This window comes from Micropterus salmoides, unplaced genomic scaffold (assembly GCF_014851395.1).
Source record: "Micropterus salmoides isolate LMB-PRFRI ecotype aquatic unplaced genomic scaffold, ASM1485139v1 Ms_hic_scaffold_10, whole genome shotgun sequence".
Classification (NCBI taxonomy): domain Eukaryota; kingdom Metazoa; phylum Chordata; class Actinopteri; order Centrarchiformes; family Centrarchidae; genus Micropterus; species Micropterus salmoides.
The window spans coordinates 6,066,461-6,086,178 of record NW_024040041.1 but is presented as its reverse complement, the minus strand read 5'-3'; the positions used below and the strand labels follow the sequence as shown (position 1 = coordinate 6,086,178).

Below are 19,718 nucleotides of genomic sequence, written 5' to 3'. Positions count from 1 at the left end.
CACCGCTAAGGTGGCTACGTTGAGATTTTTGGTCTCCATGGTGTTCAGTTTAATGTTCATTTTGCATGACTCCAGTTTAAGTGCGTGAACTAACTTCTTAGAAGCAAAGGTCCCATTAGAGCCACTGTCAAGCAAAGCAAAGACATTCATAGAGAATCTGTTGTGTCTGTCTGAAACCACTACGGGCAAGATGGGAAGTGCAATCTTCTTTCGACTGGCTTCAATGCACTTTCTAGTGGCATGTGCTTGAATGGCTTGAGGCGGGTCAGCAGTTGGCTCACCTCTAGTAGCTTGATTAGTAGATTGGGCGTTGTCGTCGTTGTTAGAAGCTACAATGGCGGAGTGCAGCCAACTGTTGTGTTTTTTCCCACATCCAGGCACCTTGCATACCCAAGTGCGAGTACAGACTGTGCTGCGATGACCTTTCATGAAACAGTTCAGACAGAGTTGCTTTTGTTGAACAAAGGCCAACCGCTCTTGAACAGACAGAGCTCTGAAGGCTTGACACTGGTTCAGAAAATGTCCGTCAGTGCACTTTGGACACTTAAATCTTGATGTTGGTTTTGGTGTGGATGAGGTGGTGCATTCATTAGTAACTGACACTGTTGCAAATGTCTGCTTTTTCTTATTGAAAGTTGACTTAGTACTTGGTTTAGAACTTGCTGGAGAATTTCGACTGGCAGAGCTAAGGAGATTCCCAAAAATAGGATCTGCCCTCTTTTCAGCTTCTGATTGAACAAGACTGACTATGTCATCTAACTTTGGCAAATGACCAGACTTGATGATCTCATAGTTTATTGTGAGCCACCTTTTCTTTATGTCTTCAGGTAGCTTTTCCACAATTTGTAGCAAAGTGCGTCCACCGTTTAGCTCTTCCTCACACTTCATTGCCTTTAAAGTGTCTCGGCAGCTGCACAGAATGTCCGCGAAGCTTTGCAACTGCTTGTTGTCTTTAATATCTTTGTGATTAAGCACCTTGTCAACCCATGCTTGTGATATTGCATATGGATTGCCAAAACGTCTCTTCAGAATAGCCATGGCTTCAGCATAGCCCAAGCTAGAGTTGGGGTTGTACAAGCAATGTGAGATAGCATCTCTAGCTTGACCGACAGTGTACTGATGCAGGCGAGTGAGTTTCTCTTGATCTGGCACTGTCTCTTTATCAATCACAGAGGAGAACAATCTCATGAACTGCCAGTACTTTAAAGGTTCTCCATCGAACTTGATGATGTCAACTGGTGGTAGATGCATGGAATCGATGTGTGACTGATATTGTTGCCTTGACAGGTCTAATAGTTGGCATAAAGAATTCTCATTCTCTGCTGAAAGTGAGGAACGAAAGTTGATGGATGCGTTACCTGAGACAGGAGTGGAAAAGTCTTTATTTATTGTTGTTAACTCAGCCTTTCGACGGTTTTCCTCCATCTCAGCATCTTTGAGTTTCAGTAAGCCTTTCAGACCATCCATTTCCAATACTGCATGTTGAAGTTGTAAGTTAAACTCTGCACGAAGGCGTTCTTCCTGTCGAGCAATAAGCATGGAAAACTCTTCCTTTTCTTTCTGTCTTAGATTTTGTAGCCCTTGAAGCTGGGTAGACAGCTGGTCTACTGAAGACATTGGAGATTTAACGGCTTCATCAAACTTTGACTCTTCCTCTTGGAAATGAAGTGCATCTGAAGATTCTATGTTTGGATCCTCCATTGATGGCTTAAAGTCGTCAAACCAGCTCAAGACTGTGTGCTGCAAGTCTTGAACATCACGCAGGACTGATGTTAAATAGCCCTTAGAAGCATCAACGTCATCATCGTCTTCTAATGATTTATGGTACATGTCATGAATCTCATTAAAACGCATAACCGCCTCATCCAAAGCAGGAAGTTTCATCTCCACTTCTTTGGGTTGGTTACAGTTCATAGAAGTTGTAATCTGTGTCATCAAGCGTGTCACTGCAGCCTTTGCACTTCCACGTTGACGCTTGAGACATCTTTGTTGTTGATCAGGAGTAACACTTGTTTCTGAATCTTGGTCCATGTTGTCATTAATCTTCTTAACTCCTCGTGTTTGACTTTAATGTTACCCATGAATGATAACATTAACTTGGATTTTGTGTTTTCTCTTTTCTTTATTCCACTTGTGCAGAACTCACAATGTACACATAAGTGTGTGCGTGCGGTCAAACTGTAAATACAAATAATTCACCTTTAGTTTCCAGTCATGTATCATTTTCCCAAATAAGTTTTCTACAACATAACATCAGCTTAGATGATAAACATTATAAATCAAAGATATTCCGTACAAAGCAAATATCACACGTGGTAGACTATGTAGGCATTAAATATTATCACATGTGTGTAATAAAACTATCAATACAGATTTCTAAACAGTCGCTGTATTACAAACACCTATTAAACCTTGTAAATGCTACACATATTGCATATATGTTTAAATAAGCAATTTAAACCAAATGTCAATCCAAACTAACAAACTAATAGCATTAGGCGTTTAGGCGCTAATCGCGAATGGCGATCTACATAGTGCTTTTATCAATATACTTATAACAACAACATTTGACTTACCACGCTGGGAACATATAGTTCAGATTAAGTGTTTAGCTGTAATTGTTGTAGAACATAAGAAAGTCTGCAAATGAGCATCAACGTTGCTTTCTCGGTCAGTTCGGTTCGGTTCAGTTTTTTTTTTTTTTTTACAGCGCCTCTTCTTCCGCGATCCCATGAGCCCACAGAATCAACGTCCTTAAAGGGGCAGCACCCTACATCCCGGTCCCAATGACCCAAACAGGTCATTCAAACAAAGTAAGGGTGATGTGACAATTAAACTAAATCAACTAAGAAGACTGGCTTCTAGGAGGCAGATCTTGTCTGCAGGACGGATGAAGACACCTGCCTGTGTCTTCACTTCCACAGTACGCACAAGTCCGTCTGCACCTGGATAGACTTGAGTAAGCAGACCTAGAGGCCAGTGATTGCGTGGTGTGTTCTCATGCAGAATAAGCACAAGATCTCCTACTTGAAGATTTTTCTTTGGTTGCAGCCATTTTTGGCGTTGTTGCAGTGCAGGCAAGTATTCCTTGAGCCATCTGCACCAGAAGACATCTGCCAGATATTGCACCTGGCGCCATCTGCGTCGGTAAAGGTCTTGTTTTACGAAGGCTCCCGGAGGTAGAGTAGGACCTGAACGAAGCAACAACAGATGATTTGGTGTGAGTGGTAGAGGATCTGACGGGTCGTCTGATAGTTTAGTGATTGGTCTACCATTGACAATAGACTCAACACAGCAAAACAGTGTTGCCAAACCTTCATCATCTGGTGCCTGCTGTGAGAGGACAGTGTTAAGAATGGAACGAACAGTGCGAATTTGCCTCTCCCAAACACCACCCATGTGGGAGGCGGCAGGTGGATTGAAGATCCACTTTACATTGTGCTGTAGAAGGTAATCTGAAATCCTTTGTTGATTCCACTCACTGATGGCTTTCCGCAACTCTCGTAATCCACCGACAAAATTAGTCCCGTTATCCGAACGTATTTCCATGGGTGGGCCTCTCCTGGAGATAAATCGCTGTAAGGCATTGATAAACGAGTCGGTATCGAGGGAGTGTGCAACTTCCAAGTGGATTGCTCTCGTAGTGAGACATGTAAACAAACATCCGTACCTCTTGAGCTCACTGCGTGCCTTCTTAACCAAGAATGGCCCGAAGTAGTCTGTGCCCACACGAGTGAATGGAGGCTCACCTGGAGTCACTCTAGAATCAGGTAAGTCCACCATTTGCTGGGTTTGTGGCTTAGCTCTTAACTTGCGACACTGTAGACATGACTTGAGAGTTCGGTTAATGACGGTCCGTCCCTTTAGAATCCAGAAACGTTGACGAATTTCTGCAAGTACTCGCTCTGGACCTGCATGACCCAGGCGAAGATGGTAGTGACTGATAATCAGATGAGTGACATGATGATTGTTAGGTAGGATCACTTGATGTTTTGCCTCAAAGGGAATTGGGGCATTTGTTAGTCTGCCTCCCACACGAAGGAGTTGATCGTTTTCATCCTCAAAGGGTTTAAGCTTGAGAAGAGAACTGGGTTTTGCTTGAGAAGATCCGAAAGATGCAGTTTGTATGTAATTGAGAATGGCTGATTCTGCTTGTTGGAGCTCACTTACAGTAAGAGGGTCGGATAGATGCACACTTGTTTTCTTGCGTAACAAAGCCTTGACACGCAACAGGATAGAAGTAGCCCTTTTCAACCGATGCCAACTGGAGTATCGTTCCAGTAGTCTGTCCACTGCATTTTTCATCACTTGGTTTGGTTTTATGCTAGCTGCATAGACCTCTTTGGCTCTTTTAATTTCTGCTTCCTCTGACAAATCCTTTATGATAGGTTGAGCAGGCCAATGTTCCTCCTCCAGTTGAAGAAAGTGCGGACCAGATACCCATCGTTCACTTGACAAAATCTCTCCCATAGTCATTCCTCGAGAGACATCATCCGCAGGGTTAGAAGCAGAGTCAATGTGTCTCCACTGGCATGGTTCTGAACGCTCATGTATTTTTGAAATACGGTTGGCTACGAATGTCTGGAAACGACAATGTTTGTTGTTGATGTACTGAAGTACAATGGTACTATCTGTCCAAAAGAAAGTCTTTTCAATTGGAATCTCCAAGTGGCGCTTGATATGCTGATCCAGCTCCGTAGCAACTACAGCTGCAAGTAGCTCCAGACGCGGTATGCTAATTGGCTTGATTGGTGCAAGTCTGGCCTTTGACATCACCAGCCTGCAGGTGTCGCCAATCCTGATGTATGAAACAGCGCCGTAAGCCAGTTCCGAAGCATCGGAAAAGTGATGGAGCTGAGTCTCTAGCAAGCAACTAGCGGATGTTGGTCTAAGACATCTTGGAATTTTCAGCGCAGACAACAGAGGCAAGTCATTTAGCCATCTATGCCACTGTGCTGCTAAGTCTACCGGTACCTCCTCATCCCAGTCGACTTTCATGCGGCACAACTCTTGAAAGATTGCCTTTGCTTTGAGCACGAATGGACTTGCAAATCCTAAAGGATCATAGATGGAACTAGTAGCGCTCAATACTCCTCTCTTTGTTGCAGGTTTGTCCACTGCCTTGGCATCGAATGTGAAGCAATCTCTTTCAACATCCCAAAGGACACCCAGTGTTCGTTCAAATGGCAAATCCTCCTGGTCAAGGTTGACCTCATGTAATGACTTTGCCCAATCATCAGCTGGTATCGATTTCATCACTTCCTTAGAATTGCTTAACCATTTGGTTAATCTAAAGCCTCCACAGGTGAGTAGCTCACGGAGTTCGGAAGCAAGTTTAATGGCGACCTCCACCGTAGGTACTGACTTAAGACAGTCGTCGACGTAGAAATTTCCTTTCAATGTTTGCACGGTGTCATTAGAGAAACTTCCACGGTTGTCTTCAGCCACTCGTTGCAAGGCAAAATTGGCAGCACTAGGACTCCAGACACCTCCAAAAAGGTGGACCATCATACGGTAATGCTTAGGCGGTTTGTCCGGGTCGTTGTCCTCCCACCACAGGAAGCGAAGCACATCTCTTTCATCAGGTGGCACTCGGACTTGATAAAACATGCTCTCGATGTCCGCGTTCAGAGCAACGGGTTCTTGCCTAAACTTGAGAAGAACTCCTAGTAGCTTATTGGTAAGGTCTGGGCCTTGGAAAACATGATCATTCAACGAAGTACCTTGGTACCGTGCCGCACAATCGTAGACAATACGAACTTTCTCCGGTTTGCGTGGATGTAGCACCGGATGATGTGGCAGGTACCACACGCAACCATCGTCTCTTTTAACGTCAATGACCTCTTCTGCATATCCTTTCAGCAAACAGTCTCTGATACCTTCTGTATACCTTTGATGCAAAATCGGGTCCTTCTTTAACCTCTTTCCTAGAAGGTCTAATCGATGTTTGGCCATTCCGTAGTTATTGGGCAGTTGTGGTGGATGTTCTTTGAAAGGGATCGGTAGAGTATAATGACCATCCTCTTTGACTGCTTGCTTGTTCCATAGATCAACAACTTGCTCGTCGACTACTGACAGCGAGTCATTGTTCACGTGCACTGGATCATCCAGTTTCCAAAATCTTTCAACAGCTTGTTGTAGAGAGTGGTCAGCTTGAATGAAATTGGCCGAAACAGATGTTGAACCATCAGCTACTGGCCCATGGAGTGTCCACCCCAGGCCAGTTAGAATCGCATAGGGTTCGCCTGACTCACCGCAGCATGTTTCACGGGGGGCGAGTATGTCTGGTTGGTCTAGACCTATCAGCAGGTGAACCTCATCAGCTAGATCAACGTCAGGTAAACTGATTTCATCAGCAATGTCCTTTAGGTGCGGCCACTGGGACACCTCAAGCTGTGTGACCAAGTTGTCTAGACTTATGTTCAGCTGATCCCGACAGAGCACTCCTTTCATCAGGTAAGAGTTTTTTTGTTGAGCATCTTCAACTCGTAGGTCCACCGCTAAGGTGGCTACGTTGAGATTTTTGGTCTCCATGGTGTTCAGTTTAATGTTCATTTTGCATGACTCCAGTTTAAGTGCGTGAACTAACTTCTTAGAAGCAAAGGTCCCATTAGAGCCACTGTCAAGCAAAGCAAAGACATTCATAGAGAATCTGTTGTGTCTGTCTGAAACCACTACGGGCAAGATGGGAAGTGCAATCTTCTTTCGACTGGCTTCAATGCACTTTCTAGTGGCATGTGCTTGAATGGCTTGAGGCGGGTCAGCAGTTGGCTCACCTCTAGTAGCTTGATTAGTAGATTGGGCGTTGTCGTCGTTGTTAGAAGCTACAATGGCGGAGTGCAGCCAACTGTTGTGTTTTTTCCCACATCCAGGCACCTTGCATACCCAAGTGCGAGTACAGACTGTGCTGCGATGACCTTTCATGAAACAGTTCAGACAGAGTTGCTTTTGTTGAACAAAGGCCAACCGCTCTTGAACAGACAGAGCTCTGAAGGCTTGACACTGGTTCAGAAAATGTCCGTCAGTGCACTTTGGACACTTAAATCTTGATGTTGGTTTTGGTGTGGATGAGGTGGTGCATTCATTAGTAACTGACACTGTTGCAAATGTCTGCTTTTTCTTATTGAAAGTTGACTTAGTACTTGGTTTAGAACTTGCTGGAGAATTTCGACTGGCAGAGCTAAGGAGATTCCCAAAAATAGGATCTGCCCTCTTTTCAGCTTCTGATTGAACAAGACTGACTATGTCATCTAACTTTGGCAAATGACCAGACTTGATGATCTCATAGTTTATTGTGAGCCACCTTTTCTTTATGTCTTCAGGTAGCTTTTCCACAATTTGTAGCAAAGTGCGTCCACCGTTTAGCTCTTCCTCACACTTCATTGCCTTTAAAGTGTCTCGGCAGCTGCACAGAATGTCCGCGAAGCTTTGCAACTGCTTGTTGTCTTTAATATCTTTGTGATTAAGCACCTTGTCAACCCATGCTTGTGATATTGCATATGGATTGCCAAAACGTCTCTTCAGAATAGCCATGGCTTCAGCATAGCCCAAGCTAGAGTTGGGGTTGTACAAGCAATGTGAGATAGCATCTCTAGCTTGACCGACAGTGTACTGATGCAGGCGAGTGAGTTTCTCTTGATCTGGCACTGTCTCTTTATCAATCACAGAGGAGAACAATCTCATGAACTGCCAGTACTTTAAAGGTTCTCCATCGAACTTGATGATGTCAACTGGTGGTAGATGCATGGAATCGATGTGTGACTGATATTGTTGCCTTGACAGGTCTAATAGTTGGCATAAAGAATTCTCATTCTCTGCTGAAAGTGAGGAACGAAAGTTGATGGATGCGTTACCTGAGACAGGAGTGGAAAAGTCTTTATTTATTGTTGTTAACTCAGCCTTTCGACGGTTTTCCTCCATCTCAGCATCTTTGAGTTTCAGTAAGCCTTTCAGACCATCCATTTCCAATACTGCATGTTGAAGTTGTAAGTTAAACTCTGCACGAAGGCGTTCTTCCTGTCGAGCAATAAGCATGGAAAACTCTTCCTTTTCTTTCTGTCTTAGATTTTGTAGCCCTTGAAGCTGGGTAGACAGCTGGTCTACTGAAGACATTGGAGATTTAACGGCTTCATCAAACTTTGACTCTTCCTCTTGGAAATGAAGTGCATCTGAAGATTCTATGTTTGGATCCTCCATTGATGGCTTAAAGTCGTCAAACCAGCTCAAGACTGTGTGCTGCAAGTCTTGAACATCACGCAGGACTGATGTTAAATAGCCCTTAGAAGCATCAACGTCATCATCGTCTTCTAATGATTTATGGTACATGTCATGAATCTCATTAAAACGCATAACCGCCTCATCCAAAGCAGGAAGTTTCATCTCCACTTCTTTGGGTTGGTTACAGTTCATAGAAGTTGTAATCTGTGTCATCAAGCGTGTCACTGCAGCCTTTGCACTTCCACGTTGACGCTTGAGACATCTTTGTTGTTGATCAGGAGTAACACTTGTTTCTGAATCTTGGTCCATGTTGTCATTAATCTTCTTAACTCCTCGTGTTTGACTTTAATGTTACCCATGAATGATAACATTAACTTGGATTTTGTGTTTTCTCTTTTCTTTATTCCACTTGTGCAGAACTCACAATGTACACATAAGTGTGTGCGTGCGGTCAAACTGTAAATACAAATAATTCACCTTTAGTTTCCAGTCATGTATCATTTTCCCAAATAAGTTTTCTACAACATAACATCAGCTTAGATGATAAACATTATAAATCAAAGATATTCCGTACAAAGCAAATATCACACGTGGTAGACTATGTAGGCATTAAATATTATCACATGTGTGTAATAAAACTATCAATACAGATTTCTAAACAGTCGCTGTATTACAAACACCTATTAAACCTTGTAAATGCTACACATATTGCATATATGTTTAAATAAGCAATTTAAACCAAATGTCAATCCAAACTAACAAACTAATAGCATTAGGCGTTTAGGCGCTAATCGCGAATGGCGATCTACATAGTGCTTTTATCAATATACTTATAACAACAACATTTGACTTACCACGCTGGGAACATATAGTTCAGATTAAGTGTTTAGCTGTAATTGTTGTAGAACATAAGAAAGTCTGCAAATGAGCATCAACGTTGCTTTCTCGGTCAGTTCGGTTCGGTTCAGTTTTTTTTTTTTTTTTTACAGCGCCTCTTCTTCCGCGATCCCATGAGCCCACAGAATCAACGTCCTTAAAGGGGCAGCACCCTACATATGTAAAATCGTTGAGCACCCCCTTATTGCCAAAATGGCATGATCCTTGTTTTGACTGTGAGATTGACAGTCCAATGAGGCCCCGCCCATCGAAGCATCGAATCTTCGGCTGTTAGGGGTCAGCCCCAGCGCACACACAGAACAAGCAGCTAAAAAAGAGGAGATATTCACTGAATCTGACAGAAGGACATGTATTGAACAATCACATACCTACCTTAATTCTGAGTTACAGTAATTCTGTGCAAGCAACAATATTTATTGTTGTTCTTTAATCATAAATTCACCAAGAAAAAACAATTGTGACCCTTCAGGACTTGGTTGACACCATCCAGGGATTCTCCCTCACCTGGTCCATGCACTTGTCCTGACAAATCAGTGATCCTCAAAGACCACCTCCCCAAGGAGCAGTATGAGGAGCTGGCGCAACGCCGAGCGAAGGAGCTCCAACAACACAAAGCCAGGTAATGGTTGATGGATTAATGAAAATGTTAAACTCACCAGATCAGTCCTGATTTACAGATGATACACAGGAAGTGCCCTCTGTGTTTCTAATGTCTCTTAAATAACCACATAATTAAGAAGAAACAGGTGGTATAGTATTTCTCAGCCCCAATTTAATGTTTGCATTTTGAAACACAAGGCAAAAGGAATTCCAACATTATTAGTGATAGTATTTTCTTGAAATTTTGTTTTCATTGTGAAAGTATCTCCATAATGTTGTGAAAATTAAATATACAGTAGGCCTATATATACTACTACTATATAGCTATATATACAATTCCCCTTGCTACTTCTTAATTGCAAGGATAATACACCCAATTATTACTGAGAACCTTATCATGATGAAAGGGGATAACTGAACAGAGAAGCTTTTTGTTGCCACATTTGTACAATGTTCTTACTGAGATGCTCTGTCTCATAATTACCTTGAGATATTCTTGCCCATTATTATCCTTATGTTTTTGGCTCATGGATGCCCTATTACAGAAATGAACAGTATTACAAATGATCTAAGTTTTATTACAAAGTATTAGAGTACTACCATAAATTAATACGTACATCTCAGTATTATGTATTTTGCATTGTCTAACTGGTTACCTGAAGCTCCATGCGCGCAGTAATGTATTAATGCAGCACTGTTTTCAGTCTGAACACTCACTTGCCCAATTGTATTGTTAGCTTTGCTGGTTGCTAAAAATATCAGCAAGGACCAGTTCCTTGTTTGTTCTTGCCAATTTTATGGGTATGTCCACAAAAGTGATACCTGTCCCTGACTCAACAGGACAACGTCTTTATTATCCAGACAGCTGTTTGCTTTGCCCAACTCTCCTCTGCAGTATCCCATCCAGGGACTTATAGCACGACCTTTGACCACCACTCCCATACCAGGTATGTCACACAGAGCATTTGACGTTTTTACATTATACTAAATACAGTGAAAAACAATGCTGGATGACAGACTTGGGGAGATAAACCAGCAGAACTAAATAAAGAGTGTTTTCATGAAGTCTTGATTGCAGCATGACTGGAATATTGAAATGAACTGTCATGTAATGTAATCTTAAAACACACACTCATGGGTGTCTGTGATCATAGAAATATATGGTAACTGAAAATGGTGATGAGCAATAAAAAATACCTCAGCAAATGAGACAGCAATATGAACTGACAGTTGAGTATCAGGGTAGAGCGACCGTAGTACAGTGAAAGGAAGCTTGTTTAAAAGTAAACAAAGCCTGAGATGATCGTGTGTGTCCTTGGGTGTATAGCAGGATATTATGAAAGTATGAGGTCATTTTGATTTCAGGTTTAGCGCTGCATGCAGGACAAAGAAGCAGCTACAAGGTTGGTTGGTCCCATAGATGAACAGATCAACTGGTCATTCTCACCCAGATCAGTCTGGTAGAATGGCAGCTTCTGGGTGGTTGATACAAGGTGGCTGCTGGATTTTTTCAACAATAACAAATTACTGATACGATATACCATATAAAACATAATGAAGAGAAATATATATATTTCAAGCCACTGTGACACTGTATCTCTTGTTAACTTTGCACTCACCACCTTTATTGTAGAGATTTGGGGAATTGAGGACTCATGCAAAACAATGTCCATTGGGGAAAGCTGCGTGAGCTTTCCACATAAACGTAATTTAAAACATGTTAAAACATAAAAACATGTTCATTCAGGTTTTCAAAGAAATAATTAGTTGGCTTTGTGCTAATATTGTAAAGGCAGATGTATTTCTTTTACATTATTTCTGTACAGCAGCCATCTTGGTGTCAAACTTGGTGATGGGGTCCTATGGTGTACAGGTCCTGTAAAAGATGGGTATGGGTTTGATTTTGAAAGCCGTTATGTGGGTTTTATTTTACCTTTTCAATTTTTAATTTTCTATAAAAAATGTAGTAATTATAAAGTAAAATTTCCCTAATAGTAATTATTCTCCAATAATTGCATCATTGACTTAATGTCAGGCAAACACAACTTTTCCCTGGTGAATACCATGGCATAACTTGACTACTATGAACAGGACTGAGTAATTCGCATTGGCTTTCAAAAACTCAAAAGGCTTGCTCACACCAGCGTTTAAAATAGCAAAATGTCATGGCAATAGTGTTCATCCTACTGGCCCCACCTGTGAGTTCCTTCTCGGCCAGTAGACTTTACATTGTGATGATGTCACAGATTTTTAAATTGCTTTTTTGACGTGAGGAAAATTTTACAAATATAAAACTTAGAAATGATCATAATTGCCCTTGTTTGCAGTTTGAGGTGTCCTGTCAACAGTTTTACTGACGTCTCTTTTTAAAGAGGTCATATTATGCTCATTTTCAGGTTCAAAATCTTATTTATGGATTGTACCAGAACAGGTTTACATGGTTTAATTTTCAAAAAAACAGCATATTTTTCTCATACTGCACATTGCTGCAGCTCCTCTTTTCACCCTGTGTTGTACGCTCCGCTCTTGAGCTACAGAGTGATGCATCTTACTTGTAAAAGCAGCTTCAGACTGTGACCATAACCTAGCAGATGGTATAAGTTACTCACAAGTCCACAACCACACATCATCATTGTTCCACATCTTACCATCAGGACTAAACGTTGAACTGTTGCCGGTGTTCTGACGATCTATGCTGCCTTGCCGAAAAATGCTACCATAGCGCAAATCGATAGACTCGACTCTACTCGGCCCTGCTCCGTTTTCCACTGCAGGTAGCACCCAGAGATAGTACGTAGCTTGTCGTCATAGCGACGCCACACACAACTGCCGTGACGTATTGTTCAATGCGACACACACACCAGCGATCCACACAGCTTTCTCTTTTTTAAGTAAAAACGTTTCAACATTGCTCAGAATGTAAAGACAGATAAGCGGTATGAAAACCTTCCAGCTGTGTTTTCCTCTGCCATTGTTGCTGCAGCGGTCTGTGTGACGGCGGGAGCAGAGGGCTCTGTGAGCGGGCGGCTGGCCGGCCTCACACGCTCCTCCCACGGGTTGGCTTCCCCCGCAGCCACTTGCAGAGAAAATATTCAAGCACATTTTTGTTCCACCATCACTTCTTGTAAAACTGTCAATATTGGAAATCTACACAGCTGATTTGTCACCTCAAAACTTCTCAGAAGTGGATTTAGTTGCTGGCCTCTGTCTGGTGCAATGATGATGCAGTGAATAGTGAATATTCTCTCTGACCAATCAGCAGTCTGTCGTGTTTTCACGTTACATTTTAGTTTCCCTCAGCTCGCTTGGAACCTGGATGGAGGTGATATGAAAAAAAGTACCTGGAAGCAGGTACAGGTGCAACATTTCTACAATGGAAAACCAAACAAAGGGCCTCCGCTCAGACTAGCTTGGTTTGAGGGCGTGTCTGACCCCGCTAGCCGCTTGGCAAGCTTTATGACGCGTTTTCATTGTGACGTCACAAGTAAAGGAAGTGAAGGGCTGGACTACAAATGAGCTGTTTTGCAAGCGGTTCAGAGCAGAGCTTTCTGTGGGAGATGGGAACTCCCTTTGGGCTGGACTTTGGGCTTTTTCACTTTGCAAACCTGTTACATGCACAAAAAAGATATAACTCAATGAAGGAGAGGGGAAAAGCCTAAAAGCATAATACCACCTCTTTAATGGTCTAAGGTGAAAATGATTTTTGGGGTGCAGGTCAACATTTCGCTGCCATATTGTGAGTGGCTACATGGTAAAATTGGAAGGCTGAGCAGCGACACTATATCCAGGCAGCATTATACATCGATGGTCTAGTCTCACAGACAACGCGACACACCCAATTTACTACTCTTATTTGCCGCTCTGTATGACCAAGACTTTAATAAATGAAACCTGACTGCAAGGCCAATGGTGCAACTGCTCATCCTTTACTTGCAGACTTTCTGATCTGAATTTGTGGCTTTGGTGTGGGGCTGGCATTTTAGCTGAAGAAATGAATAAATAAAAAAACAATAAGAGTAATCATTTATAGAACTGATTTAAAAAATAATTAAATGGACCCTAAGTGTCCAAAAATAACATTTTCCTTTGGTTTCTTTTGGAAACAAAAACATTACATGTGAACAATTAGTAAAGAGAAAGTTAGATGGATGGGGAGTTTCTTCCTTGATCATTTACATTTTGTAAATTAGCTGCTGGAAAGTCAACAGAGCCTGAAACGAATGTGTCTCCTTGTATAACAGGATAGTAAGAAAGTATGAGGTCATTATGATTCATGTTTAGCACTGTATGCAGGTGGTAGAATGGAAGCTTCTGGCTTTTTGATGAAGGTAGCTGCTACGTAGATGTTTTGGAAATTCTAACAAATTCATGACACAGTATTAGATATACTACATATAAAACATAATGAACTTAATGCAACAATCTGGTATATTTCAACCTGTAGAATTTCCCATAAAAGTGGCTATTGCAACTGTAAGGGTGATGCTATAGAGTCACATTGAAAATTATTGTAAAAATGTATATAAATTATAACAATAATATAAACTATGAACATTTTCTCTGTTATAATAATAAATGCAGATGTTTGCAATGTGCACTGTAGTTTATTCACATGTGTCTACACTAGGTCTCCTTGAGTGTGTCCAAAGGTGTCCTGACCACAGAGATTCCAGCTGAAGGGGGGACGATCCAAGGTGAGATTCTTACTGAGATTCCAGAACGAATACCACATAGGTTGTAGTTCTTGGATGAGTGTGACTAAGTCTGATTTGGTTAAGCAACTAAGCAAATAAAAGTTGACAATAATTTGTGTTGTGTAGCATTTTATTTATAGAAAAATCAGTGAATTTAAAAGCGCGATCAAGTGCATCATTCCTAACTCAAGTGTATTAGGGGCGCACCGTCCTCAAACAGTGACTCGAACCCGCCCGGAACCAAGGTTTTATCTTTTGTTATTTCTTCTTCAAAGACAAAGTTACATGCTTGCTTTGGAAATGCAGTCTCACACATAAAGTACTATAAGTAATCTGAAAACGGCAATAAACCAACAGCCTGTTTGGTTTTATTGATCTCTACACTGAATTTACCCATTGAGGTTTTTATCTGTTGTCACAACAGTGTCATAATGCTTCCACAGTTCAATGACCCTGATCCAAAGTTTTACCCAACAAACTCCACTCGCTGAACTCTATTGTACATCGACCTTAGCCTCTGTCAAGTCGTTTTCACATGTTGTAAAAATGAATGTTCCATCAACTCTAAACCAATATAAGTGTCAGTTGTTTTTATTGATATCATATCGGAATAACTTGTATCAATATATAGAAAAATATACTACAAGAACTGCAGTTAGTTAAATGTCTTAACTCCCAAAGTACCTGTGTTAACACCTGAGACTGTTGAAAGGACTAGGTTGATTAATTTTACAAAACAGGATTTTATAACGGCAGTAAATTGTAGTTGACTTTATCCAATTCACAAAAACAAAGGTTATACATACAAAAAAGGAATATGATTAAACAGCTGTTTCACTGTTGTAAAATCCTGTAACTGTAAACTACAGGTGATGGTGAGAGCAGACTGATAATGGAGTCTAACAGCCTGGTGATCCTCAACAACCTGCTGGCTAAAGTGTCATATACCAGCACTATCTACCACATACTCACTGGAGACCTTGGTATGTATGTAAGAAATTGGAACTGAGCTAGATAACAGAATATATATATATATATATTTTAAAGTAAATGCAGTTGCAGAAATTAAATGCACACGATGGCATGTATAAGTCCTGATACAGAAAATGTAATCAAAAGGAATTAGTTCAATTGTCAATGCTTTGCACAGACCTGTGTGTGCACAAATATATGTCCTGTGTGTAACGTTCAGCTAGAATCAGTGAAACTGGTTATTGTGGAAAATGTTTGGGTGTTCTTAGATTCACTGCAGGTTACTTTGAGTTCACCTTGTTTCCTAAATGTCATAATTAACTAATGTATTACTACTAATGCACAACTCAGCTGTCCTTTTCTGTACATAGCATCTTTCCAGTTTGAGAACCATGAAGCCGTGTTTCCCATTACCATCAAACAGCCTCACCTGCCGGTCCTGTACGACATGGGAACAGGTAGGAATTAAATCATCATGGTGGTCTGGGGGTTAAAAAACAAGTCAATAGTCAATTACTTATGGCAGGAAAGTGCTGCTTCTCAAGGCTCTTCTCATTTCTCTATTTTGTGCCTCCTCGTCTCGTCGCTCCTCCGTCCTCCTGCCTGTGATTTGGAAATCGATCTCGGTTGTGTTGTGAATGTGTTTACTGTCAAATCGCACGATTTTATTTTGTATTTTTTGCGTGCATTTCCTGTCCTGACAATAGAGGTTACCTGACAGAGGAGCCTGCACCGGAAGCGGCTCCACAGTGGAGATCTGCAGTTGGCCTCTCTTGAGAAATCCAGTCATTTCTGAGCTTTCTTTACCAGCGTAGAGATGTGAGATAACGACACCAGGTTATCTGTGATGCCATAGGGGCCATTTACAATGAGGACGCTGGGGACACGTTCTGCAAAACAGCACCAAGAAATGTTAACTAACAAAGGAAAATGGTTTGAGAAAAGTTGATTTGCACAATAAGAAAACATGCAATGCAATATAGTTTTCGCTCATGTAAAAACAGACATTTCCACTGTAAATTGGTGCAGAAAATGTCTCCAGAATGCAGGAAATTATGAGTTTAATGCTCAAAATCTTCTGGGGGAGGACCACCAGACCCCCCTCACATATATTTCCGCATCAAACATTTAATTTAAATAGTGCTAAAAATCTTCTTGTGTTGTTCCTATGCATTGTCATGTCTCATTCCCTCCTTTTTCTGGAAAAAACCCAATCAGCTCCTTGGTTCTACTGATGTTGAGCAGTAGGTTGTTCTGTGGATACTGACAGTCGCCGGCCCTCTGGAGGTGGAGTAGACTTTACAGCTGACTCTTTTAGGAGATCAAAGGCGAGAATAAAATGTGTTTGGTGATGTGGCCTCACACTTGATGAGGGAGCTCCTGCTTTTGTACCCATGATGTTCTCCTGCCACATATCATTAGTGTTGTTGGTGTTGAGGTCTCACTCCATTCTCTGCTGATGTATCTGCATCGCCTCACCTCTCCATTCATCCAGGCCTTCTGATTGGGGAATGATTTTAACGTTTTAGTGATTACCACATTGACTCATTTGCTGCAACTATTTGGGATTGCTGCCTGGTCCCCAAACAGATTGAAAATGTCCGTAAAGACCTTGGTCAACTGCTCCCCACAGGCTGTAAGCACCTGTCCAGGTATTCCATCAGGGCCAGGTGCTTCCTGTACATTCTGTACATTCACCTTGCTCAGAGTAGAGAAAACGTCTGAGGTGGAGTGTATGAGAGGCAGCTCACCAGGGCTGAGTTCAACCCTGATAAAAAGTAGCAAAATGTTTATACAGAAATGGTGGTGACTTGAACACTCTGTTGTTTAAGCGAGCGTACTGCACGGCCTTTTTAATATTCTTTTATATAAACATGTCGCTGCTGATTACACACCCAACAATGACATACACCCACCATTCCCAGGAAACATGCTGTTTAACCCGGAAACTGTAACAAAGCATTTTGAGATGAACTTGCCTCAGGTTGGGGATCCACTTTGTTTCCACAATCAAAGTGAGCATTGTGGTTGAGCTCTGCAGTCCTCCTGGTCTCCAGTTCACTAGCACAAACTTAAAATGCTCATGTAACACATAGATAGAAACACACCTTTTGTCTTTACTGTCTTATTGCTTATTGTAACTCTCTGTCTTTCAGATATCAGCTCTCACGTCACCATTGCCACAAAGACATTCCTGCGCTACAGACAACTCAAGGTGTTGTTGAGTAGCATCCGGCGTTTCTATACCAACATAGAGGTCATCATAGCAGATGACAGCATAGAACCAGAACACATTACTGAAGAACACACCAAGCAATACATCATGCCTCCAGCGCAGGTATACACACATACTTGGGCAGTATTGTATTACATTAACACATATACCACACATGTAAACCATACGATCACACAAAAGAAGAAAACGTTGGGCTAAAGTGGCTTTGGTTTGTCAGTTTAGAGATGTATCAGACTAAAATATCTATGAAAAGTCCCCAGATTTCAGACTGATACATTTAAATTGTGTCAGTAAAGTATTAACACCATTCATGTTTAATAGAAAAGAACTATTCTACCATATTTGTGACATATGAATCAGGGATCATTAAAAATACACACCTACAAACAAATACAAGGCCATGATTATTATACAACACACGAAGCATAGCATAGAACTAAACTGTGGGTAGTGAAGACATTTAAACACCTTCAGTTGCCTCATTTGTTTAAAAATGACCTTTCTTGTTGTGATGATATATTTCAGTTCAGTTATTTAATTTATCATAAAACAGAATTTTTTCTATCCTGTATACATTAGGGATTTATTTTGGAGAATGCTCACAGGTTTTATCACATATGACATCACAACAGTTTGGAAAAAATATTACAATTACTATTTTTATTTTATTGACAACTTATTTCATATTTGTCTGTTGAATGAACATTTCAAAATATTGGACATAGATTCAAAATGTGAAACACGTTTCCTCCGACAGGGCTGGTTTGCTGGGAGGAATTTGGCTGTCTCCCAGGTAACCACCAAATACTTCCTGTGGGTGGATGATGACTTTGTGTTTACGGAGGAGACGAAGATTGAGAAGCTGGTGGAGGTGATGGAGGCAGTCCCCGAACTTGACGTGGTGAGAATGAAAGTGAATCTGGAGGGGTAGATCTTGAGAAATATTTACTGGGTAATGAGTGGTTGGCAGATATGTTCTTATTTACTAACTTACTTACTGACTAAAGTGGCTTTTTGTTTGAGGTTTAGAGCAAGTGATTTTAGTGCTTTTTAAACTGGGTGCTTTTGTATGTTGCAGTTGCATGACTGATCTGAAATTTAGACATGTTTATCTACAGAATACAGTTTCAGGGATGTTGGTAGCTGCTGGCAATTCAGAGACACTTGTGAAGGTGGGGGATCCACTTTTGTGGTGACCTTCTTGTTTCCTCTGTCAGAGTGAGCATAGAAGTGGTTGAGCTCGTCAGAGCAAGAGGGAGGAACAGTGCTGGGTGGTTTGAGTTTAAGTTTGAGGTTTGGCTTTAATCAGTCCTCACACATTATAAAGAAAGATTTCTGTACCAGAGTAAGACAGAGTTTACAGGCGAGTAGTGACACATGAACAGGCAATACTTCCAAGTAACATTATGTAGTAATTTGTATCTTAAAGTAACAGCTTCAAAATTGTTTGATGGTGCAGTGACTTAGGATAGGGTGAACGATGTTTCTATCATTGCTGCTCCTGTCAGGGTTTGGTCAATGTGGAGGAGGTTGAGGACCCAAATGCAAGACACTGAGTAAGGCAGGTACAGTTGTTGATATTTACTTACAAACTAAAAGCATACACACTTACAAGGAGTGGCAGAGTTAAAAACAAACCCAAATGACACAAAGTGATTAAACAGAAATAGGCTACAGGTAATCCCAACAGAAAATCCTAAAATCCACATGAAGGCAGGGTACAAGCCCGACACGAGATAGAGCATTACAAGCTACAATTAAAGCGGCAAGCAGTATTGGGCGGGCCCTCCGAATATAGGCACCGTATATTCTGCAGCTCGGCTGTTGCGGCTCTGAATTGTCACACACTTCCAAAACTGCACAGAGGACTTAAACGCCACTTGTGTCCCCTATGTGGCGCTACATAGCACTTGGTAACTATACATTATGTCTCACGTACGTCAAGTGTGGAAAATTTATTTAAATCGCACGATGAGTGTCAGACAGAGCTTACTTCCTGTTGCCATTAGGTGGCGCTACGACTATAACTGACTATTGGCATGTGGATGTGTTCGGGGCGGGATGTTATTATGTACGTAAAGTTTGGTACAAATTTGACCATT

The 19,718-nt window shown here is 41.4% G+C and overlaps 1 protein-coding gene across 1 annotated transcript in view; it reads left to right on the top strand.

Annotated features, from left to right (window-relative positions):
- The window catches only part of LOC119882316 (beta-1,4 N-acetylgalactosaminyltransferase 2-like), a 46,289-nt gene that overhangs the window by 9,745 nt on the left and 16,826 nt on the right, over window positions 1-19,718 (top strand). The window contains exons 3-10 of the mRNA XM_038692327.1: window positions 9,584-9,733; window positions 10,555-10,661; window positions 11,080-11,117; window positions 14,342-14,408; window positions 15,278-15,391; window positions 15,752-15,838; window positions 17,537-17,718; window positions 18,374-18,517. Of these exons, the coding sequence (XP_038548255.1) occupies window positions 9,584-9,733; window positions 10,555-10,661; window positions 11,080-11,117; window positions 14,342-14,408; window positions 15,278-15,391; window positions 15,752-15,838; window positions 17,537-17,718; window positions 18,374-18,517 (889 nt within the window). The remainder of the gene's footprint in view (window positions 1-9,583; window positions 9,734-10,554; window positions 10,662-11,079; window positions 11,118-14,341; window positions 14,409-15,277; window positions 15,392-15,751; window positions 15,839-17,536; window positions 17,719-18,373; window positions 18,518-19,718) is intronic.